The 26166-nt window shown below is 39.7% G+C and overlaps 1 protein-coding gene across 2 annotated transcripts in view; it reads left to right on the top strand.

The window, feature by feature from the left end:
- The window catches only part of grik3 (glutamate ionotropic receptor kainate type subunit 3), a 78837-nt gene extending 54489 nt beyond the window's left edge, over positions 1–24348 (top strand). The window contains exons 9-16 of one of the 2 annotated variants that reach the window (XM_067511276.1): positions 1821–1934; positions 5233–5436; positions 10512–10735; positions 14476–14594; positions 19742–19959; positions 22593–22818; positions 23047–23297; positions 24011–24348. In XM_067511276.1, coding sequence (XP_067367377.1) covers positions 1821–1934; positions 5233–5436; positions 10512–10735; positions 14476–14594; positions 19742–19959; positions 22593–22818; positions 23047–23297; positions 24011–24205 — 1551 coding nt within the window. In that variant the 3' untranslated portion in view covers positions 24206–24348. The remainder of the gene's footprint in view (positions 1–1820; positions 1935–5232; positions 5437–10511; positions 10736–14475; positions 14595–19741; positions 19960–22592; positions 22819–23046; positions 23298–24010) is intronic. The other variant, XM_067511277.1, reaches the window with a different exon arrangement.
- Positions 24349–26166: the final 1818 nt, after the last annotated feature.

Here is a 26166-nt window from a genome sequence, read left to right as displayed (position 1 = left end):
ACACTGGAAGGCAAAGTACCCTCTGGACTATAACAGCTTTTCTCTACTAGACGGCTTTCATACATTATGAATACATCAAATAGGGATAAGTCCCATTATGACTTCCTCAAGTACTCCCTAAAGGCTCAAGACTATATAATAGCGGGGGCTTTTCAGCTTGTAACCCTTCTGTTCAAAGCAGCAGTTTTACAGGCTCAATTCTTGAAATGATTCTTCTCTCTTTCACTGATATCTTGTCCTGCATGTGGTCAATTAAGCTCAAACGCAATCATCTTGCAAAAGTATTCGATGCCGCAGTAGCATCCCCCTATTGTGTGTTTGACAAATCCGACGGTCGAGCATGTTAGCGTTGATCCAGCACTGTGCTGCAGATTTACGGATTTTTCTTTCTTGTATATCCATGGAATCGGCTTTAACTGTTTGAGCCTGTTAATATGTGGACTTTTCTGAACTAATCCAGAGTAATTGAATATTAGCTCCAGTTTGAGGTTTTGTTGGGATTATGAACAGGTTTTCATAGTGCTACTCTGAGAACCTGCTCAGGAGGGTGAATGCAATGCTCTCCATCTTGTTGCATGAGTAAATAACTTTTAAATCAAGTCTATTGCTAATCATGTTTAATGAACTGAACTAATTGTAATTGGGTAGAATTAAAAAGAATTTTGCAAGGCGGAAAGCATTCACAGATATTTTTTAAATCTCTCTCCTGGAGTCCTCTTTGGCTATGTGACAAACTGTAACTAATGTGCTTTTCAAATTTGAGCATATGCCCCTCACTGGATTAGGCAAGGAGGACATTAACAGACGTTTTTCATGCTCTGTGTGTGTGTGTGTGTCTGTGTGCAGGAGGGGTCTTTAAATGGATCTACCTCGAGCACAAACCCAAGCGAATATTAAGAGCTGTGTCGGTATTGATAGAGAAGGCAGGAAAGATGGGAGGAGGGTTTGGTGTGGAGGGCTCGACTTGCAAATAGAGACTGTTACCGACAGCCACAGGACTATTTGTGCTAATGATATGTTCCAGAGTGTGTCTCTACAATATGCAGAGCTTTTTGCCTGAGGGCTTCTCGCATATGTATAACTCCTTTCATTTGTTCAAATCTCTTGGCTTATTTTACTGAGACAGCAGAGGAGAAATTACTATCACAATGTATTCTAACCAGCAACCCCATACTGCAGCCTCATTGAAACGAACTGTAACCCTGATATAATATTTGATAAATATCTTTTAATAGATTATGCATTTGTATAATTAATATTTCTTAATAATGCAGCTGGTTTTCAAAGACGTATTGTTTAGACTTACATTCATTTCTAACGCACACATTAGGCAAATGTTATTTTTTTTATATTCTTGTTGTGTTTCATCATTTTCATGTCTTTGTTTTCAGAATTACAGTATTGTAAATAATAAGTGTTGGGATAGCTTTATTTAAAGTTACAGTTAGTACAGGCGATGCGTTAAAATCATTTGAAAAAAGATTTGAAATAATGTGTACTTACGATTAGATGAATTTACCTTTCTTATTAAAAATATTTGAGTTTGTTGTTTTACCAATCAGTACAATTAATTGAAAAATTGTAGTTTCTTTGATTTCCCCATCACGCTTGATTTCTTTCTAGATCAGGCAAACCGCCCCCTGCTATTCAGAACACCCAGGGTTGCTGTTATAAAGGTGACTCAGCCAGTCCTCTAATGCTGCGGGAAATGTGTTCAACCCAGGACTAATGTGGGAGACCAGTTGGCGGGGGAGTCTGCTGGGGTCACAGCCCACCAACAGTCACAGAACACTTAGCTACACACTTTTTATCTTCTGCAGGTGGGGAAATGGAGTGCGTCAGGAGGTCTTAACATCACGGAAGTGCCGAAGCGAAAAGGGATGAACATCACTGATTCCCTGGCTAACCGCTCCCTGGTCATCACCACTATACTGGTGGGTCACATGTGTGGTGTTGTGTAAAAGTGTGCTCTTGTGTCCTTTTGCTCACATCTCCTCAGGTTTTCTTCTAGCTAATACCCAGATTCAACGTTTGGAATATGGTCTTGCCAGCAGTGATATTTATTGCAATCTAGAAAACCACACATCAGCCACACTTTACTTTAAATGAAATGTGCAGCACTATAAACTAAAGACAGATTTGCCAAAATTAACTTAAAAAAAATTTAAAGTAAACACAAATCATATTAGTGATTTAGTTTCTGATGATAAATGAACTGGGCACAATGCATGTCAAGCTTTTGATTTCTCCTCATGCTAAAGCAGTATGCATAGGGTTCCATTTGAATTGATCCAGAAACACAACCACAAGATTGAAATGATTGAAAATAAATAAATAAATAAAATTGTGCTACAACATTATTCATGGTTAGCTAGTTTCAAAGCATCAGATTATACACCAATCAGCCACAACATTATTATCACTTGGTTTTAATATACAAATGTTATAAAGAAAGTTATGTACTACAGTATTACCGTAATCAGTGTTGTTTAAAATACATCGTTTTCTTACTAGAGTACTTTAAAAATGCTTAGTACCTTTAAGTAAAATATTTTAAGTAGTACTTGTAATGGAGAGATTTTTTGGGGACCAATACTTTAACTTCAGTATTGAGTTTTTGTAACTCTACCACCTCTGCACACAGTTTATTTTGCTAGGTATGACTTTCAATATTTATTTTTAAATAAATAATATTTTATTTAATCTTTTACAGGTTTAAATATTGAAAATGAATCAACTAGAAAAGTCAGAAATAAGGACAGAATTTTTAAGCAACCCATCCCGCTCATGTTACCTTTATCACCTAGACCTAGCCAGCTACGGCTGTTAAAACCTGCCTGTGGTAGTAGTAGTACATTTGACAGCGCGTTTAAATGAACTACTACATTTTAGCACAATGTATGTGCCACGCAAGGACGGAAAGCTTGCCAGACAGTGAGCAGTCGATTAGCCTATCAGTGATTTAGATGATATTTTAACGTCGCATCATGATCATGTTAAGTGAGAAAGACTGGAGTAATATGAAATGAAGGAAGCGCTGAGATACAATTAACTGTTCTTGAGAATAGAATTAATTACATGCTCAGAAAGAACTAGGTGATCCCTCCCCCAGCTCCACATTGCATTCATTTGGAGATCCCCAGTTGCATGTACTTAAGGCTGTCACTGGATGCTGGGGTCTTTGTGCAGCTATCAGGGAGGTGCTGACACAGATGTCCCCGCCGTGCACCGCTTCAGGACAGATACACAAGTTACAAGATAAACACTATCATTACGCTTATATTGGACCACAAACCTGTAATTATGACAAGTGAGGTCAAGGTGGGACATTATTAATGCCAATCAGGTGCCATCTACTGTATGTTAATTTTCTCTCAAAGAGGAGAAACCGAAAAAGGGATGCAAGTCGTGCAATGTTGAACTAGTGCACGGAAGTGTTAATGTTGCAGTGGTGTTGGATAAGTTTCTCACCAAATAGTTCAAGTATTCCAAGTTCTGTTTAAGGTTTCTAAAAAAAATCAAAATGCATTTTAATATTTTTGACATGTTCCTTGATTTGCTACTTCGTTGGGAATCATTAGTTTAAGATCATAAAACTGCCTTCTTTTAAATTGCTGAAGAGCGCTCCAACTCTAATATCAATCTCCCCTCTTAGTATAATGACATTGCATCAAACTGATTCCAGCGATGCATGAACAAGACGTCTGACAGCTTTTATAGTGATAACTTTGTGGAAGAGATTAAGGCACTTAATGTGTTTTCTCCCTTACATTAATTGTTTGCACTCCATTGCCTATAATGTCTCTGCACAGGCCCACCTCCCTCCTCTTTCCGTTATGCACGCCCATGCTGCGACTGTGAGGGTAGAACTGGTATAAACACTCTGATTTGAGTCTAAACCTTGGGGAATAGCAAGAATTGGAAGTGTAGAAACAGATGGTAATGCCTTTTTTTTCTCCCTCCTTAACCTGCAGACTTTTTGATCAAGTTAATTGGACAACTTGAGCAAAGTTTGTGGCTAAACACTTGCTCTGTAAATGCACTGTCATCGAGTGTTCATAAGTTATTTCGGAAGACATCCCGTTGTTCCAAGTGCCATAATTTGATAGCAAACAAATAACTGAATGTTCTTAAGGCAGTTTTCCTTCCTTTTTATAAAATAACACATGCCCTCTTCCATATTACTGTGGGCTGCACTATTCTTTACAAATAAATTGTCTCAACAGTGTACGAAACCGTTCACGTGCCACATGATGTTGTATTTTAGTTGCCCTCACCTCTGCTTTCCCCCATGAAAAACAATTTCCCGAGGGAATAGAGTGTTGTGCCTGCCTATTTCTCCCTCTTTGACTGTATCTTTTCACTTAGTGCCACACAGGCTACAGTTGTGTAAACCCACAAACCAAGGGCTCACCTTTGGTAGAGAATCAATTACTCTGCTTCTGAGCCCAGTTTGTAAATTATACATCTGGATATTCAAGGCAATAAATTGTATTACAGCCTTTGCATAAATGGACCAACGTGTTTTGAAATGCACAGTGGGATATGCAGGTCTATCTGGCAGGGAAATGGCAACAGGCACTAAATAAAGGAAATCATTTATGAGCTGTTCTGTGTTAGTCATTGTCACTGCAGGCATCAGCCCAGTTGCTCTCCCTCGGAGGTTGGTGACAACCGATGAAGGCAATGTCAGGGGCATGTTCCATTTCACTGTGGCATTCTGTTACTAATCAACCTTTTATACAACTAAAATTACGAGCAGCCAGGCAGGATATTACAGGCCAGTAAACAGTGTCAGCTACCTGACCATAAAATGAACCAACCTGTGCACCAGCTATATAGGTCAACACACAGCAGTACAGGGGAGATGGCAGGTTTACTTAGCTCAACACTGCAGGCGCAGTATAAACACTCCTTCTGTGTGCATTACCGTCACTATAGCAAACACTGGTTACAGCTTTGGAAGTTAAAACACATTTACTTACATTGCGGTGTTAAATTAGCTGAGGTCTCGGTTCTAATAAATCAATGTAGGAAAAACCTCAGCCTTCTTTCATATTTTAACACTCCCTGTATCCTCACACTGAACTTGAATCTGCTGTCACTGCATGTTAAATGCAACAGCGGCTCAACAGCTCAGATAACTTTGCTTCAATTAGGCGCATGTGCCGAGACAAATTGAAAAAGCTGACCTCGCCATTGCTTTTCATTTGATCTTTTGGGTCTGTGCAGGAGGAGCCATATGTCATGCTTAAGAAATCTGACAAGGCGTTGGTTGGGAACGACCGTTTCGAGGGATTCTGCATCGACTTGCTAAAAGAGCTCGCCAACATCCTGGGGTTCACGTATGAGATCCGCCTGGTGCCTGATGGGAAATATGGCTCCCAGGATGACAAGGGCCAGTGGAATGGCATGATCAGAGAACTTATAGAACATGTAAGTTTTACTTCATATTGTCTGCTTTTTTGTCTCATTGAAATGGTTTGACCTTTTTCTGAAACATGCTTGGGGAACTTCTTTTGTGCCAAGCGTTGGAGATAGAGCGGTCGTCCACCGATCCCCAGCTCCTTCGGTCACATGTCAAAATGTCCTTGAGCAAAAAGCTTAGTTGTTCTTGGGGAGTGTTGCCCCCCATCTGTGTGTGTGAGTGTGTGATTTACTTACAGCCAAACAGCCCTGCACAACTACTAAAAACAGCAGCATTTCTATTTTACGCTGCTTAGAGCTCTTAAACAAATTAGGTATAACATTTATGTAATGGTGAGAGCTTTACGGGTGCTGGTTGGAAGATTCCCATTCCTCCTATGTATTTCTTAAATAACAGTCTGCTGTGTTAAGCTACATGTTGTACAGACATGAAAGTAGCAAAAATCTTTTTACCTCAGCAAGAAGTCAAATTCACACTGCTTTAACATTTGATTGTATCTCCACAATTATGCAGCACCCCCTACTGTGTAAGTTTGCCTGATGGTGTAAAAAAAAAAAATGTTCAAAACCGTGCTAAATTGAATTGCAGGTTATGTCCTTCATGTGGACAGTGATATAGTTATGACTGAGTACAAGTCAGAAAGAGTCCACAAAGCTGTCAGTTACATTTATGGCACAATTATGTCAAGGTTGCCTAAAAGGTACAAGTGTACTGATGTCATTCGGTGAAAAAAGCTCTTCCTTCAGCTGGATAACCAGATATTTAGGATGACCATGCAGCACTGCACATATTGTAAGGATGCAGCAATCATCTTACTCAGGCATAGTGGGCAATCACAGCTGTCTCTGTCAAACTCAAAGCCTCGGGGGTCATGAAACAGCCCCATATTGAAGTGATGGTGGCAATTCTCTGCTGGCATTTCATAAATGCCCCTGTCAGTGCTCTCTCTTTGTCCTGAGCCCCATCAGGTCAGCGCTATACTCAGCTGAAAACTTGTAATAGCTTAAGTGGCATTTAGTGCAGGGAATCATATGCCAGGAGTCAATGGCTTGGTGCTGAAAGGGTTGGGAAAGGTGCACTCCTACTGCAGCACTTTATTCTCCATCCCTGCTTTTTGCTAGATCCATGTTGATAACAATAACCTTGAGGGGAACAAATGGATTACTAAAGGCAGAGAATGCTGGCATGAAACAGAGCTGCATGACTCCATCAGTGTTTGCACTTTGTACTCGTCTGGTCTTTGGTTTAAAGAGGGATGGTACAGGTGGCCACACAGTTAGCTTACATTTACATTTACATTTAGTCATTTAGCGGACGCTTTTATCCAAAGCGACTTACAAGTGAGGTACAAGGCAGCAAGAATCTAAGTTAAGGAGAAAATCATCAAAGCGAAGTGAAATCAGAAAAGTGTTTACATTTCATGAGGTGCAAGAAAGAGCAAAAAGGAAGTTTTAGTTTTTTTGGGATTTTTTTTTAGATAGAATAAATTTAAGTGCATAAGAAGGTGCAGAAAAGTTTTTTAATATTGGGAGTGAGTTTGCTGAGCTTGCAGAGTTTGGTAGCTTGTTCCACCACTGAAGAGTTTTGCTTGGTTTCTCCTGTGCGGTTCTGGGACCACCAGACGTCGTACGTTGGCAGACCGCAGCGGACGGGAAGGATCTTAGACCTGAATGAGGAAATTGAGATAAGCAGGAGCTGTTGAGGCGATCTCCCTGTAGGCGAGAGAGATGTGGTCCTTAAAGCTCAGTTTGACCCCCAGATGTCTGGCCGACTTTGTGGGGACAATCACTGTAGATCTTATTCTTATTTGCTTACAGTCAAACGAGAAACCAAGTGACTGTTTGGTACGTAAGGTTAACCTACAATATGTTGTGTGAAGATGTAGCTTTTAGTGATTGAGGCCTCTTTATAAATAGGAACTGGCACATGTATAAACACCGCTGTCTGGCTCCAATTGCTTCTGGTTTATAGCTTAGAGGGATAAGAAATTATAAAGTAACAGACAAATTCAGCTTAACAAATCAAATGATTGTAAGACATACATGCTATATTCGAACCTTTTTAAGTCTATTTTCTCTGTAAATAGCAGCAGAAGTGGAGATTAAAATCCATATTGTTAGTTATTGCACCTCATCGCATGACCGAGGATGCGTGACATGGTCTTCGTGGATTTTTAGTTGGTTCTATTTTGTGGTCTAGTGCCTCCCTTGCCCCTATCAGTATGGATAAGCTGATCGTGATTCAGCAGACCTGAAACATAAACTTTAAGGAAAGCTCAAGAGATTAGAGCCTGGAATGATAAGGGAGGGAAGTATGGCTATAGATTTCTAGAGAGCAAACCACTGAAGCTGCATTTTTAAACTGTAATAGGAATTGTGACATAAACTGTAAGCAAGGTACACGGTGCTTTTTATAAAATATTGTAGGAATGAATTGCATTCATTGTGTACACCATATACAAAGCAATGGAGAAATCAAGAGTGTATGGCTACTGTCATAGTGCTTATCTGTTCAATTTGTAATCATAACTACTTTCTATTAACCTCTTAAAAACCCACTGCCCCTTCAGTGCAATACAAATAGAAATGAAGTACCATATAACAGTTTACTTGGCATCGTTGCGTTCACTCAAAACAGGGGCATGAAGTTTGATAAAGCCTGACATAACCCTGAACACACTTGGTTTTAAGAGATAAAATGTTACTGAGACATTCCATCAGCAGTGCCCGTAAACAACCGCCGGTCGTTTGAAGAGGACGAGACGTGGGTTTAATAATCAGTTGTGAGCCTTCATCCATCTCTGTAGTTCATTAAGCTTTACCACAGAGAAAGCGATGTGACTGAAAATAGTGACAGTGCATGTTTAATGTGTTTTGGTGTCAATGATGCTTTACTCCCCATGTGGTTGCCAAGTGTGACGCTCTAGCGTAGTGTGACATACAGCCCTTTATTTTCCTGTGTATAGTCACAAAGCTCGCCACAGTGCCGAAGGCCATTGTTCAGAAGGTGCTAAATGATGCAACAGGCCTTGTTAAACTTGATTTAGTCACAATAGATGATCACTTTAATCATGCTGTGTTACAAATGTTAATAGCGTGCTTAGCGCATCATTTGTTTCTGTCATGGCAATTAATCTTTGCTTCGACAGATAAACTGGAAGGTTACAGCCAACCCACATCCTTCAAGTCTAGGTTTAAATTCAAGGCTACAATAACTTTACCATGTGCAAGTGAAGCTTACATATTTTGTGTTTTTTATGCAAACCTCAGGATTTTTTATTTTTTATTTTTTTGATTGACAGTTAGGGACTGGAAGCCCATAGACAAGTGTGATTTTTATCTGAGACAGCAGGGTGACCTGGTGGTGAGGGTGGCTGACCCCGTAGCTGGAGGAGCACAAGTTCATCTGCATCCACAGCAAACATTTCTGTCTCGCCTGACAAAGCAACCCTCAGTAAATCATTCTTCCACGCCATCACAGTCTGAACCTGCTGCTTATGCAAAGCAGCAATTTCTTGATTACACTGTGTACTGCTCATCATTAGCCCTTCGTATATTTTGTTATGAGACTACATTATATGTTGATTCAGACACACCTATAGTGTTTTATTCTATCTGCACTTAAATGTCAAGCTGTGTGTTTGTTTTCTAGCAAGAGTTTTGTAAATGCTCTTACATTGTGGCCAAGGTGACAATAATAGTTCGGAAATCTTTTAGCACTTTTAGACATGGCTGTCTATCTGCTGTAAGTTCAGCATATGCAACACATTTCACATGAAACTAAAATATTAAGAATCTTTTTTTTTTTTTTTTTTTCACGAAATCAAGAGAAACCTGATGACAGTGTGTCTAAATGTTTGCTGATTGATTAAATAAATCTTGGGTGTGAGCAGTAGGTTATTACGGCATGTTTGTTGTGTGGAGTATTAGTGGATGTTGATTGAAAATGTGTGCATCATGTTGGTTTGTAACTTTGTGAACCCTCCAGGCTGCCACCAGGTGAGGTGGTCCAGAGGGAATCGCTACTAAGCCCACCATCTGCAAACTTAGATAACACCAGGCCGTGCAGCACACAGCAGGGCACTATCAGGTTATCTTGCTTGTGCCCAGTTTGTGTGCCTAAGCAGAACAAGGACATGCAGCATGTATATTAGCCCACCCCAGGGGATGTCTGCAATCCTGTGCTGGTTGATCTTCTGGCTGAGTGGCAGGTCGGTTCATAGCTGCAGTTGGCAGCAGAGAACACTGGGAGCAGTACATGATGTACAAATCTGAATAGTTTAAGTGAGACAGCGGCTGCACTGCAGGGTGCATGGTTTCACCGGCTTTGCATCTCTTCAGAGAGCACAGTGTACCTATTTAACCACCATGGGAGCAATGACCACAGGATCACGTAATCTGCAATGCCACAAGCAAAGTGGTAATGTTTTCTTTCAGGCTTACGTATATTGCGATGTGGAGAAGCTGAGGGGAAAAGGTGTCAAGACAAAGCACAAATAGTGATGTTTTAGGGTTTTTAAATAAGAGAATGGCATGAAATTCTTTCACGTTCTTAGGATTGTACTTCTGGAACCAGAAGATTCTTTTTCTTTTAGTATGTGTTTCACATAAATAACAAAAACAAACGTGAGAATAAATTTTACTTGCTGGAAATGTTGTAGAGCGAACTGTTTCGTGAATGGCCCCCATCCCTCAGTATGCAGGAAGTAAAGAAAGCCTCCCTTTGTGACTTGTGTCGTTTCTCGGAGGAAAGGGGCAACCGAGCGTAAACCAAGCAGCTGATTTCATTAACCTCCCGTCCAGCCATGGTGCGGGGGCCGCCAATATAAGTGGTAACCTTCTGAATATGGAGCCATGGGCATAGGAGCCGACTGCAACTTATTCTCAGCTGTGTCTGTTACATCACATGTCATTTTAACTAAACCTCCATAGGTAATGGTTTATGGATGGACTGCATCTAATACATAAGCTGATGATGGAAAAGTCAGTTTTGCAAATGAGCTTTGGGTGAAGCGCTCAGCCTCACTTTAAGGTTGGCTAAGAAGGAAAACGAGTTTGCTGTATGTTTTGTCTTTTGTCTACAGAGAGCAGACTTGGCCGTGGCTCCTCTCACCATCACCTACATGCGTGAAAAGTTCATTGACTTCACCAAGCCCTTCATGAGCATGGGCATCAGCATACTGTATCGCAAACCCAATGCCACCAGCAATGGCTTCTTCTCCTTCCTGAACCCCATGACTCCTGACATCTGGGTCTACATTCTCCTGGCCTACCTGGGTGTTAGCTGTGTCCTTTTTGTCATTGCCAGGTAAGTGCATAAGCTTCTAGCTATTTTACTTACTGGTCCTTCACACATTTCTTCACGAGGTCTTACAATAGACATAGTAATTTACTCTGTTGAGTTTCAAGTACACCACCCACTTTTTCATAGTATTGTGTTAGCTGCTGGGTAGTGATCATGGCAGTTATGTCTGCATGGGCTCTCTAGAGCTCAGCAGTGGAAGGAGGAATACAAAAAAATGCATTGCAAAGTCCCATTCAGTGTGCAATTTCTTGCTTCCTGTTTGATGTCTTTGGAATTGTCAATTCAGCTTTAAATGGTGTTCATTTAAAAGATCTTTTAAAAGAAGAAGTAATTGCTGAAGCAAAGGTAGCATATTCAGTGGTACAAAATCAAAAAATATACACACCTGATGTGAAATGAAGAAAAGCTACATGGTTGAACCCCTCAGCATTTACACATTACTGATGAACTTCTTGGTAGTAACGGTGTTAAAATTATTATGGATGGAGATTATCTGTTTCGTTTGCTGAAAATCATCCCACTTGTACATTTTTCGGGCCATAAATAGGCTGAATATCCTGTTAGAATCATTGTCAGAATTTCCTGCTGCTTCTCATGCAAAGTGGTGCTTGAGGAAGTTCTTTCAACGCAGCCTGCTTTTCTAGAAGTTCTGGGGCTTGAGAGCAAACAGCTGCACTCTTCTATCCTCCTTCGTTCTTGTGAGACCAAACAAGTTCTGGAGTGGCTTCGCATGAGTAGAAAATCATCTTAAATTGTTGCATCAGTTTTTCAGAGGCCGGCCTAGTTACAGTGGCTGAAAGGATGCAAGCATAAAAATGCACCATGTGAGCATTAAACCCAGAGCAGTGAACAATAAGAGGCTACTTCAGCACGAGTAGGTAATTTTAAAATGTCGGACAGAGGTGTTAAGGCATTAAGAACAATATCAGGGAAAAACACTTGCATTTAGGATTTAACCAATATAATTATGTTGGACAGGGCCTTGTATTTACAGTACGTGTCTAAGGATGTTATTCTGAATGTGTACGTAAATATGTCAAATGCAGTGTAACACTTACAGACACACACCTGTGGGAAAGGATGCTGCTCTATATTTGCTTATATCAGCCTACTCTTTAAAAACGTATGATGGTTTAAGATGATGTGAGGAAGGAATTTATTTTTGCCTGCCTCATTCATCCCATAACTCAAAAACTGGAGATAAATGAGAAAGACTTATGGGAAAAAAAAAAAAAACAGTTGCAGAGTACAGATCGGAAGATTCCTTCAACGCATTGATTTAGATAAATATTTATGCCCCACTAAGTAGGCAAAGATGGAGGTTTCTGTCTGTATACTTGTGTCACACAGGGTCTGGGCTTCACTTTCCCGCCTCCATGTTTTATTACAGCAGACACAAATGAGCCAAGTGTGTCTATATCCTCAACACTATTAGCGTATAGAAATAAATGTGGTTCTTTACCCAATACAGTATATTCATACTTTCTATTTATTTCTCTTTGGATGGGAATTATAATGATCAGCATGCTAACACATTTCTTTGCTAGAACTGTATACAGAGCAGTAAAGGGCAACACTGGGACTATTCAATACTTTTCTTATAATGCTACAAAACTGTAAGGAAAAAAAAGGAAACTGTGCGTTAAATGTGCTGCTCCTTAACCAGTTCAAATACTTTATTTGAATAAGAAACTGATCTATTCTGTATATTGTTATAGTGTATAGCCACCTGGCCAATCTTTGAATAAATGGGCGTGTGTGTGTGCATGATCTAAACTGTTTCCACTTAAGAAAAATCAATAATGTAAGAGAACCAATAGAAAGAAACTGTGTTATTAGTGTGAAAATGTTATTATATTAGCATCACTGGGTCAACAGTGGACAGTTGGATCATTGGGCTGGAGAAATTGATTAAAATGTTTGTAAATGCAAATGTGAGGTCCGTGTTATGTTATATTTGGATGCAAAGTTGTTTCCAGATCCCCACCTCGGCTCTTGGCAGATATAGCTAACATTGCTGTTCAGCAGACAGTTTTGTTTGGGGTTGTTCAGCACATAGTCGGAATCTTATGGCTCCGCTTTGCCAACACAAGCTTTTTAGAAATTAGAGGGGAACAAGGGGTTGAATCAGCATGGTTATATTTTGCACTCAAACGCTGCTCTTTTCCTTCATTTGTGCTGTTTAAATCCAGTTTCTGTGTAGTGTGGATGTGCACACTCCTACTTTCCATGCCTCTTCACTATCACATATTATTTTACCATGTCTTTCAATTTAAACCTAAAGTGAAACAAAACAAGGCTGAAAGAATGAACTGAAATGGTAGGGAGTGCCACATTTGCACAGCAGCTGCCCGAGGCCTCTGTGATGAGTGCAAATGTTATTAATGGCACATGAATTGGAAATGTTAAGATAAACAGGGTGAGATGGAAACACTCATACGTGTATTGTACAGGAGTCTTTTTAACAGACGCTTCTTGGGCAAGTCAACACAGGGCTAAAAGACCCTTTCATTGTGCATCAGTTCAGATGTCTAATTGCTTACACTTGAATAATGGCTGAGGAAAGACGCCATTATGAATCTGTTCCATGATTAACCATCAGTCCTGTTCATTGTCTGATTAAAATAAACTGCTAACGTATTACAAAATATTTCTGCAGTATGTAATTATATTGAAGTGTATCCATCTCTTGCACAATATAAATTTCAGTGAATTATATCTTGTGGTCCTTCAGAACTGAAAACATGCACTTGAGCATTCACTAAAGTGGGTTCCAGTGTTGTGGACCCTTTTAGTTAACGCTCATTAGCACTTTCTACTACATCAAAACAGGGACGCTACCTTCCAAGGAGATGGAAATGTTACTCAGCATAAGAATAAAAAGAATGTGTAACATTTTCTAAGTAAATTTTAAAATTGAAAAGTAGTGGCATTTAGCATGTTTAATCTCCACATCTGCCTCTGAATATGACTTCTGGAGCATTTTCAGCAAGTATCTAACTAAATGGCAGAGATGTAGAAAGATTAATATTTTACGGTTTCATGTGACTTGTGAGGAAGATTTTTATGCCTCATATTCTCAAACATGACATTTTATACCTTCTGAAAAATTAGATTGATGTGCCTCACTGGTCACCTTTAACTATAAAGCACATTTGGGACAGCTTAGTGGATTTCCAAAGGTAAAGCTTTAAAAAAGAATGACATTTGATATTAAATTGATGTTTTTAAACTTGGTAAAACTACTGCAAATAAACAAGTAGGAATTTATAGGTTGTTTCCAACATGTGATATTATTAAAGCTGTAGTAAACAATGATCCAGATGAAGTTTGATATAAATAAATAAATAAATAAATAAATAAATAAATAAATAAATAAATAAATAAATAAATAAATATAACTTGTACCCATTTACCTCAGTGTTTTAGCCTTGGAGCATGCAGCTTTATTGTTCAGTGGACAGAAACAGAATGCAGCTCTAGATTACTGCTGTTGTTCTGTTATTAATACTAATAATAATCAAGGTTGTGTTCAAGGCTCATTCTGCTGCCACCTAAAAACGCTTGTTTAAGTAGAACTTCAGTAGTTCGCTTATTCATGGTGTAACTGTCAGAAATGTTCTCCCCCTTTGTGACTTGGTTTTTGGCATCGTAAGAAGCATTGTTCCGGGAAGATTCTTCTTTTTGTTTTTTTTTATCTAAGAGGTAAAAATCAGCTTCTCAACTTCCTGTCTCATTCCCAGGTTCAGCCCATACGAATGGTACGACGCCCATCCTTGTAACCCCGGATCAGATGTAGTGGAGAACAACTTCACCCTCCTCAACAGCTTCTGGTTTGGAGTTGGTTCCTTGATGCAGCAAGGTACAGTGGAGCACACCTCGTCTTCCCCTGTCAAAAACAATTCTATCACACCTGCCTTTTCCTGTGCACTGCTAGTTCCCACTTTCTGCCTCTTTAACTGACAAGCTCCATGATTTCCATTCCATGACTGTTTCATAAGACATTTACTTGTCAAGAACAACTGCGGAGCTCAGTCTTACATGACAAAGGGAGGCAGTTGTCACCTACCTGCTGTTTAAAGGAAAGTGTGGGGAGGGGAGGGGGGGAGATAGGTGTCAGGCACTTGGCAGGTAAGGATAGAAAACACTGCTGCATTTGTTTCACCATAACATAGTTGCTGGCGCTGCTCCAGAGCTTTCAGAGGGTTTGGACAAAAGGGTAAGTTGAGAAACATGTCTAGCAAATGCCAGCTGTCAGCCATGCTAGAACGGACTAGTGTGATGGTAGAAGTGCTGTGCGACCCGCTGTAGACAAGCCGTATGTCTTACCCACAACTCCCCAATTAAATGTCACTGCAATATTATTTTCATCATTGTGAAGCCAGGTGTCACATCTAGAGCATTCAAAGAACTAATGTCGTCTTTCTGCCAAAGAGCCCAACATGTACTACTACTTTTGACTGAAAAACCTGGGGGATACAAGTATCTTTTCATTGCTAGGTGTACCTTTTAAAGGGTTAGGTAGGCAAATGAAAACCCCGAAATAACATAATGAAGTCAACTGTGGAGGAAAAAGACCCAAGTAATAAAATGTTTAACCTCAATGTAACAAGACAAATCAAGGAGGCTTAGTGAGACCCGGCAGAGGATCTGTGCCCGTAAGGATGGCAAACACATTCAGCAATTCATTAAGCACAGAAGCTCGGCAGCGCTCTTGTGAAACTGCATAGCGGCTCTGCCAATTTGCCGGTGCAGGCACAGGGCTACGAGTGTAGCATCTGCGGGGCGAGAGGGAGGGAGAGGAGAGAAAATCAAAACAAAATGAGCTAGTCGGTAGGCTATATTAATAAGCTAAACAGGGGAGACTTCACCATTACAATTCTCCTCATGGTTCAGCGCTTTCTGTCGATACCTAAGCTCCAATGTTCCTTATATTTACAGTAGCTTACTGAAGCAGCTGCTGCTAATCAGCTCTTATTCATATTTCCCTGAATAAAAATGTTCACATATTGAAGAGGGAGTTCTGCCCCTTGCAGGCTCTGACATGTTACAAATAGAAGTATACAGTATGAGACAGAATTGTTAAATTGAGTATTGCCAAAAATACCTAGACAGTGATGCTGAACACAGTTTGTGTGTCTTTGAAGTTGACACCCACTGATTTTGGCTTTCTGTGACGCCCATTTTTGCTACAGTGCCTTGTGACACAAGCTGCACCGTCACATCTGCAGCAAGGTATATTTTGTCTGTGCCACATAAACAGACATCCCCTGCTTCTCTGCCAAACACAGAGACAGCAGCCGAGATGGAAGCCATTTGCTTGACATGTATAAAATGCAAATGGACATGTCTGATGAGATCAAAAAAAAAAAAATCTACCAGCTTGTCTGTGGGAGGAGGGTGTCATACACAACACAAAGAACACAAAATATGAGGAGGTGCAAAAGCAAACACTTTGTGTACTTCAAACGTGTCCCCGGGGGGTCTCAGTAGGCTTTTGCTCACAACAAACATATGTTTGATCACTTCCTGTAAATTAGTTTTCCCATTATAATTATGGTTGATTTCAGAGTTTATATATTGCCAAAAATCTTGTTCTCAATGTCATTAGTGCTATAATATTAGCAAGAGTCTTAAGCCTAAATATAATAATACGGATTATTTATTTAGTTCTTTATGCTGTAACTTATCTTTCGTGACATTCTGTCTGTGGCCAAGAAACTGGATTTGTCACTTTGGTCCCTCTTGAGATTCAGATCACGGTTTAATTGCGATGGAGAAAAACAAATTACAATTTTAAGTATCAGTGTTTTAATGGCAATTAAAAACTAGTAAAATTCTCCAGCTCTGAAAAGGAGCGTTTGTGTGATGACCCCACAGAGAGAATGCTGAGTGCAGGTAATCGCTCTCAGGAGAAAACCTACTTCTCTCATGTTAAGGTGAGGCGTTGCCTGTGGGGAGAAAAACACTAGGGCACGAGCCACCAATGAATCCACAGCACAGAGAACAGCTTTTATTTTCCCCAAACCACAGATTCGAAAAGCATCATTAGATGCAAATCACTCTGTTCATTTATTCAAAAGAGAATAGCGGTGCTTTCTTACGAGATGTATTGCTGTGGTGTTAGCGGTGGCTTAAGACAGTTTATCTATATATGATCTCTGCTTTTGTTTGCAGTATTTAACTAGAAATGGATGGAGCTGCTGGAACTGGTTTAGCCTTAAAGTTTCCCTTTGCGCTTTTTAACTTTATTATTAAGAGAGGAGATCTCAATTGAAAGAATTTTTATATTTCAGGCCTACGTTTTAATATTAAGAGATGAGCTTTTGCAATATATTTCAAGTCTACAATCCTTCCCGCCCGCTGCGGTCTGCCAACGAACGACGTCTGGTGGTCCCAGCACCGCATAGAAGACACCAAGCAAAACTGTTCAGCGCAATGATCCCACGATGGTGGAACGAGCTACCAAACGCTGCACGTCAGCTGACTCACTCCCAATATTCAAAAAACTGCTGAAAACTGAACTCTTCCGCATCTTCCTATGCACTTAAATCTTTTAAAAAAATAAAAATAAAAAATCCTTTCTGCTCTCTTACACTTGCATCTCGTGAACTGTGAACACTTTTCTGATAGGACTTTGCTTTGATGTTTTCTCCTTGACTTAGATTTTTGTTTGCCTTGTACCTCACTTGTAAGTCGCTTTGGATAAAAGCGTCTGCTAAATGACTAAATATAAATGTAAATATGATCCCTATTATAAATCTCACATTAAAAATGTAATTTATTTTTACTTGTATATTTGCTCCTGTTTAAACTGACCAATAAAAACAGTGAGTGGTGAGCTAACATTTCTTCTAGCAGCAAGAAAACACATCTAATGTAACATTAGCTGTTTAATAGGTGATAAAACATGGTCTTGCAGTGCATGTTTCACATTGGCAGTAGTTAGATGCACAGATAGACTAAATGCTATCTGGTCAGCGAAAAGTAGGCTACTTTGTTTTTTTTGGTCTGTTTAGGAAATAATCGTCAGTGCTTATTTGTGCCCAGAAATGCCAACATCAAAGCAACATCTCCACAAATTTCAACTTGCTGCACAAGTTAAAGGTACAGTAGCTGCCTCTGCTGCACTGCACTCATACTCAGTTGGGAAAATAGTACAAATGACTCCCTTTGCATCTGTGACAAGTGAAGTTTTGCCACACTGGTCTTCAGTGTTTGTTACTGATGTAAGTTTAGAAAATGTTAGCAAATGAGAGTTCTGCTAGGCTGCATAATTTTGATGTATTCAACAAAAAGGGCCTCAGTTTTTATGTGTGTGCTCACAGTGTGAGTTCATTTGAAAGAGATCTCAGTTTACGCCATAGTTACTGTGGAGCTCCGAGGCCCTTGCTGCTTTGGATTGAGGAGCTTTCACTTGGAACTGGAAATGCAGTGGCAAGAAGCGAAGTGAACACAGACAGCTTTGTGTTCACAGTGCACAGACTAAGCAAACCTTGAAGTAAACCCTGAAGCAAACTGAGCTAAGACCAGCTCCTGATGTCGTCTGAGGGACCGAGTGCAAATTCACCCTAAATGACCCATTTGGCTACTGTAAGGACATACAAACTGCAAATCCAAGAAAAATCCCACAAGGTATTTGTACATGGGCTGCTCTATGTGAATGAGAAGTATAGCACTCAGTGAGATAAATGTAATGTTTTGGTTTCTGAAAAGGTTTCAATTTAGTCTTTCCTCAAAGAACATTTTTATTTTCTTGGTTTACAGCATAGGAGTTCTCCTTCAAGGAAATGTATGGCATATTGACACCATTTTATTTCCCTGGCACCATATGAGTGATCTGCTTTTTTTATTTATTAGAGTGTTTTGATGCAGTGCCATATACTGTTCCCTGCTGACAACAGCGCTTTATAGTGTGGAATTCAATCGAGTTACCCGTTCACTCCATTTCTAGCGTAACCAGAGAATGTATCTGGATCTTTCCTCTCTGAAGTCATAGTGGATTAAGGAAGGCTACTGTCTTCCCTTGTTTTTAACCATGTAGAGTCTTTGTCAAACCACAAAGGACAAATCCAATCAAATTTGGTAGACGAGGTTAAAGACCTGACCACTCTGCCCCCCTCCTTCTGTGGGCTTGCTACTCTTCACAATTGGCCTCATAAATCTTCTCAGTAAAGTAACAAAGTGCACAAAGCACAAGGGTATTTTAAAGGTTGTCAGAGATGAGATATAAAGTAACTTTAACACCAGTCAGTGAGTCATTGTAAACATGGTATTACAAAGCAGAGGACCACTCAAAGTCGAGGCCCATGCTGAGGTGTACTGGGTATTTCTTGATGGGGAAATCAGTTGAATTGTATTTATGTCATTTAATGTAACTAATTTGTGATCTCACATCACATGTTGGCACAGAATCCACAGAGCAACTACTTGCTTAAGTGTTTCAGTTACACACGTTCAATTCAAGTTGCTACCTTGATGTTGACAGTGCTATAGTAAAAAAGCTGTTGCCTGTAAATTAAAGTTCTGAGTAGTTTTCAAATTGAAGGGAGAATTTTGCAGGAAAATATACTGTAACATGAATAATGAAAGCAGCAAAAACCTTTTGAAGGTTTCTGATGCATAGGATAAAAAAATAAGCCATTGTTATTAATGTAAATTGGATCATAAAACTAATGTAGTTTGATAGATGGTAATAATGATTATGATAATTATTGCTGCCACCTTTTTTTTTGACTAAGCAAGCAAACATTTAGTTTTGCACGTCTGGTCTAAAATATTAGCACAGAGTGCAGCTACAGTAACCTGCCAAACTGGCTTAATTCCCTCTTTGCTTTCTGATGGCGTACCTTAACCAACACCACCGGCACTGCCAAGAACATTTGCAGGCTAATTGACGAAAATGCAAGTGGTCACGTTTCGACATTTGTTTATTTCTGATACAGTGTTGGCAGGTAGTATTTAATCCAGTTAATTACTTGATACACTATCACTTTGTCCTGCACACAGGCTCAGAACTGATGCCCAAAGCCCTGTCGACTAGGATCATCGGTGGGATCTGGTGGTTCTTCACGCTCATCATCATATCATCCTATACAGCCAATTTAGCAGCTTTTCTCACTGTGGAGCGAATGGATTCGCCTGTGGATTCAGCCGATGACATCGCCAAGCAGACCAAGATTGAGTATGGCGTGGTCAAAGATGGTGCAACCATGACTTTCTTCAAGGTATTATGCACTAATCACAACATACAACTTCTCTACAGCGTTTGATGTGTTTCTCCACAATGAAATATGACTTATTTTATTTTAAGCTTTGCTTAAGATGTTGCTGTTGCCGAATAACACAGAACAGAGTTTCAACTTCTCTGAGAGGAAAAATGAAAACACTGGGTATTTCTATTGAACACAGTCCATAAGTTTATGACTTTACTAGTACAAAAGAAAAAATAGGTTCTTCTGAGGCATCTGTCTGCCCTAGTTTTTATACTCTGAAAATTCATAGTTGAGTTTATGTGTATGCTTCAGGGTAAAGTCTGCTGAATGGTGTGTACACTGGATCCCATTGCTTTCAAGTATGTAATCGGGTTCAATTGTATTTTATCATTTAAAACAATGGTGATCTCTTGGAATTATCCACACTTGCATTCGTTCAGAGAAAGTGGTTACTAATTGCATCCCACAGATTATATAGTAAGTCTAAAAAGAACTACTGTACCTGCAACTATTCAACTTGTTGACCCTTTGAAAAGAAATCAACCTTCAGTACATCTAAAAGTGAAAGAAAGTTATTTCAAATCAGTCTGTGCACTTTGATGAATGTTAGTTGTGATTGTCGCATCATAAATAGAAGGAGACACAGGTGTCTAATTACCTCCGAGTTGCAGGGCTGCATGCCCCTCCGCTCACTCCTGCTCTTACAGAAAGGTCTAATGATGTCGAGTCAATGAGGCAGAGGAGCATGATAAATACTAAGAAGACTGGGGAGTAAGTAAAGACTTTGTAGATAACTAGATGGATTTGGTTCACGACTTATGTCACAGGGACGTACTATATTTGTTTTTTGCCTTTAAATCAATTCAGATGTGCTGCTGTGAGTTGGAGACTGAGACGAGTTCACTTAAAAAAAAAATAAATAAAAAAAACCTAACTGGCAGATAACAGATGGTTAGTTATGAGCCATATGTGGTTCTGCGACCTCAAAACAAGAATTCCTGCCTAGAGACAACTTGTTGATATTGTGGTTGTGAATTGTGAGGGGGAAAAAAACACTCGTAACAAAGCTTTTTCTACACTTTATGTTGTTTTATTCACATTGACATTTTTGATTTAATTCACTTCTTCCACCATTTCACAAGACACTGGGTTGGTTTAGAAATTTCTCCATATTTTTTTTTCTTTTAAAGAGCAACTTAACACCACTTTTGAGTTTAAACACGCCACATTCACAATTTGTGAGCTCTTGCACTTGTCACTGGTGCACATTAACAGATTTTAGGCCCCATTATAGACATTTTCTTGTGTAGGGATTACATATGATGAAGACCTACCTGTTTGTGGTTTCAGTGTTGTGGCTGATAGGTGAATTTAGACAGTTACAACTGGTTCCAGTTTGTTCCTCTAAATATGGGTTCCATTCCATTTGTCTCTTACAGATTAATGTAAGGTACAGATACACGAAACAATTTACCAGAAAGCTAACACTAAAGTAGGAGTGTTTGCTTTCTGGTAAAGTAGGAGACAGCCCTAAAAACTAGCTGAGACCTGTGAACACTGGACAGTTCACGCTTCAAGACTGTTTACAACAGCTGTCACCGATGTGTAGTCTATTATATGACTGTCTGGGAAGATCACTCACACCCGATGATGCCTGGTAACTGGCTTTATGGTCGTGTGCTCTCGTTTAGCTGACCGGGCAATGGAGAAATACGTGGTATAATGATACTGTTAAAATGCATTTCATTACAAACAATTAGGCTTTGCAGCCACTGTAGGCCACTAAGGCTGTCACAGCACCTGAAATCTTGTAGGAGGAGGTTTTGTTTTGTTTAGTTAAACTTCCCATTGTATTGGGAGCAGTGGGGTATAACTGAGTCAACCACTTCCAAGGAAAGCAGCTTTCACCTAGTGGTCAAAAGTAATCGCTGGATGCGGTTTTGTGCCATTTTAGACATTCTTTATCAAGGGGCCCTTTGCAAATTAGACTTTGCTGTAGTGCAAAGCAGCATTAGCTGTAGAGTTATTGTTCTCACCTACTTATCTAGGTGGTTACCAAAAAAAGACAAAAAACACACAACAAAAACATCATATACTGTATAAATTATCATTCATCAGATGCACTTCCACATAGTTACACATAACAGAGGTCTTTTTATAATAGCATCTTTCACAATTTGAAATGGCTTATAGTCTTTAGACAGTAATTATCTAGGATTAGACATGGCATAAATGTGACCTCACATAAAAATGCATGAAATACCACGCAGCCTGGTGCAAGACTAATGGAGAGGCATTCTATTATTGCTGCTTCAGTAGCACTTATGAGAATAGATGTGCACAAAGCTTCAATTTTAGTGTCCTTTAATCCTGTGACAATGGAGAGCAGGGGGTAATCACATAGATCTAATTGGTCACTGGCTAAAGAATCTTGACACATTCTTAAATTGTGTCATGTGTGGATTCTTTCTAATCAGGCGTTGAAAATCCTCATAGGTGTAAAGTCATTCTGACATTGAGAGCTACGGAGGGATGACTAAGATGTCATACTTAGCAGTTTTTCGTGTTATTTTTGGCCAATCCTGTGTAGTTACAGAGTTACTTTAAAGTTTTTTTTTTAAAACTAGCTCTTTCCATCCTTACAGAAGTCTAAGGTTTCTACTTTTGAGAAGATGTGGGCCTTTATGAGCAGCAGGCCAAGCACATCACTGGTGAAGTCTATTGAGGATGGGATTCAGAGGGTGCTGAAGTCAGACTATGCCCTCATTATGGAGTCCACCACTATCGATTACATCACTAGGAGGAACTGTAATCTGACACAGGTGGGAGGCATCATCGACAGCAAAGGCTATGGCATCGGCACGCCCCTCGGTAAGACCTACGAATTTGGCCAAGTAATAATTAGGCATTTTTATAAGCTATGCGTTGCCTTTTGAAGGATGTGGGTAAGAAACTGCTTTTTAGACAACAGAGAAGCACATGGTTTTTTTTTTTTAGCTTCTAATAAGACAGTATGCCACAACATGTTTATGAACCTTATTATCACAGAATCCAGCTGGTGTTTCTTCCAAAGTAAAACAGGCCTTATGTTGCTTCCAGGCTCCCCGTACAGGGACAAAATCACCATAGCAATCCTAAGCATCTTGGAGGACGGGCGCCTCCACATGCTGAAAGAGAAATGGTGGAGTGGGAGCAGCTGCTTGGATGAAGAGCGTCATGAGACAGGCCCCATGGGTATCCAGAATCTGGGTGGTATATTCATTGTGTTGGCATCTGGCCTGGTGCTCTCCGTTTTTGTGGCAATAGCTGAATTTATCTACAAGCTAAGGAAGACTGCGGAACGTGAGCAGGTATACGTCTTGATAAATTACGTGGAGACTGCCATATTTTCTTAATGTGGCCTTTTATTCTATTGCTTGAAATGAATCAAACAATAATTTAATTATCCACTAGCACTGCAGTTTATTTCACCCTCAATTTTAGCAGAGACGCTGCTAGCCACGCCTGTTTTGTTAGGATACTTAGACGGCTCACAGCATCTAAACTAAGGCAGTGCTCTAGTCATGCCTTTTAGTTCAAACGTGTTATAAAAGGATTTGCAAGCCTTTGGCTAATCCCTAGGAGTGCTTTGCTATAACGCCACAACATTTACTTATTTTAACGAGCATAATTGCAAAGTGGAGCAGAGAGAATTAATCCATTATTAGTCATTGGAGATGTCAGAATAGCATGAACCTCTGTTGTAAATTACTAATCTGAGTCATGATAAGTGAGTAGTTGCACACACGCTCATGCATCATACTAGTTCACGCTTTCTGACACAGCAACAGTAATGAACTATGAGCAGGCTACAAGTGGTGGTAGTGGTGATACGATTTGACATTGCTGACAGCCATGTACACATACCAGCATTAAGCCAACATGAATGTTATGTTCTTTAGACTGCCAACACTCTGCTGTCAGAACAATTTAAAGCTAAGGTATTTACCCCCCCGCCCCATTTCCCCTCTTTCCCCTCTTCTCCTTCTTGTTCCCCTATGCCACATCCTCCCTTTTTGCCCAGAGGTCTTTGTGCAGTGCCATGGTGGACGAGATCAGACTGTCCTTCACCTGCGAGAGACGGGTGAAACACAGGCCTCAGCCTCCAGTCATGGTGAAGACGGATGCAGTGATCAATATGCACGCCTACAACGACCGACGACTCCCAGGAAAGGACAACATGAGCTGCAGCACTGGGATGACTCCCGTGTTCCCATGACAGTGTGCTCCCCACAGGGCAAGAACCTCCTGAGCAACGTGTCAGGAGCAGTGCCTGAGACTAGAGACAATGGCATAGATGGGATCATCAGATACACCATTAACCACAGTGACATGGGGACACTAACAAAACATGGGCAACTCAAAATGGCAGCATCAGCTACACAGGTATGACAACATTCCCCGCTGTATTTCAAACCACAAGAGGTAAAAGAAATACTGTTTTTGGGCAAAGGTTCTGTGTAAACAGTATACCAAATAATCTGATTCAAGTCTGATGTTTACGTGCGTGACAGAAAAATACAAGAAAATCCACAATGTTCAAGGAGTCCTCCATCAGCGAATAGACATTTTATTGGAAAATGTGGACTGGAACAAGATTCAATGTTTTTGATAAGAATGGCAATAAATGACAAATGTGTAACACGGGACAAAGAACAAAAATTACAACACCAAGATCTTTATCTTGCTGATTTACCCCAACTCCCGATTGGCCCTGGAGAGCAAAAAACAGTTTCTTCAGACTTAAATAGTTTTCTTTGGGTCATAAGTTGCAGGGTATGAGACAAAATCGTTTGAAAGCATAGTTCACAGGAAAAACCTATGATAACCTGTAGGAGTATTCATTCAATATCTGCAATATCGTTAGTGGTGGAAATGCATAGCGAGATTCAAGTTTTCAGCAGTAAATGTAAGTTTGTCTAAGTTGTGATGTGTAATTAAGTATAGCGTTACACACGGGCAACTAATCATTGATGCAAAACTAAGCTATAACGGCAGCCATACCTTTTAAAAACTAGAATTCCCTCACTGACAATTTGATCGAGTGGTAATTGGTTCAGATTTATTTGAGCAGAGGCACATACAGTATTATTACAAAATAATTTTGTAAACAGTTGACTTTGAAATCAGTTAAATTGCTACAGATTAGACCACTGGACAGAACCCTGATACAGTAGGATGGGCCAGGACTGCTCACTTAGTTTTTAGAGAAGACTATTAACTGATCTTAACCTAAATGCAACATGTGCATCAAACTATGAGCCAGTTTTTGAACTTGGCTATAAGATCACTGCAGATTTTGAAGCAGTTACTTGATTTTTTTATTTATTTTTTTTTTTCCAGGTGAGATCTAGAGGATGTTTTGCATTAAGTCTATATTTCTGGTGTGTGAACATGATGGAAGACAAAATAATGAGCAAACGTGAGATAGAAGATCATTTGTGTGTGTTCATTTTGACTTTAATGCCTAATAAATAAGTGTATTTCTTCAGCAAGTGTCATGCCGTAGGAAGATTCGAGGAGTCTGTGAGCCGCTGCCACCTGGGAGCTGAACAAACAGCAAACCTCTGTGAGGTTTACATTGTCAATACATTAAAACAAAAAATAAATAAATAAAATCTATGATTCAAGGAAACTCCAGTCTGTAAAACTTAGCGTTGGTTTGGTAGAGACTCACTCACTGCATTGTTTATCAATTCCCTTCTGCAAAGTAGAGAGTATGTAGATAAGATCAGCAGGAGAAAATGTATTTTGCTAAATTTATACTGTTATAAATGAATTCTGTTCACAGTAAAATGTTATAGATGCTATTTATTTCATTAGAGGGGTTACTTTAACCTGCTTCCTCACTTTAACCCAGTTCCATAGCCCCAAACCTTGTTTATTTATTTAATGGAAATGCAATATATTATGGTATATTGGGTAACTATCATCGAGATGGAAAAATTTATATAAATTGTCTTTTATAATGGCTAATATAAGTGAAAATGAAAAGGAAATGTTGAGCTTCCCTATGAATTTAGAGGACACCCTTAGAATAGGGTTTAAGTAAATGGACCTTAACTTCTAAAAACCCAACTAGGACGTGGTCTAAAGTATGGCCACGGCTGATATGTGGTTATACGTTATTACTGTTACCCTCATGTGTACTGTAGCTGTTCATGCAGATGATTCCCACTC

The sequence above is a fragment of the Channa argus genome, chromosome 7 (assembly GCF_033026475.1).
Source record: "Channa argus isolate prfri chromosome 7, Channa argus male v1.0, whole genome shotgun sequence".
Lineage (NCBI taxonomy): Eukaryota > Metazoa > Chordata > Actinopteri > Anabantiformes > Channidae > Channa > Channa argus.
The sequence above is the reverse complement of the archived record's forward strand: the minus strand, read 5'-3'. Positions and strand labels throughout refer to the sequence as shown.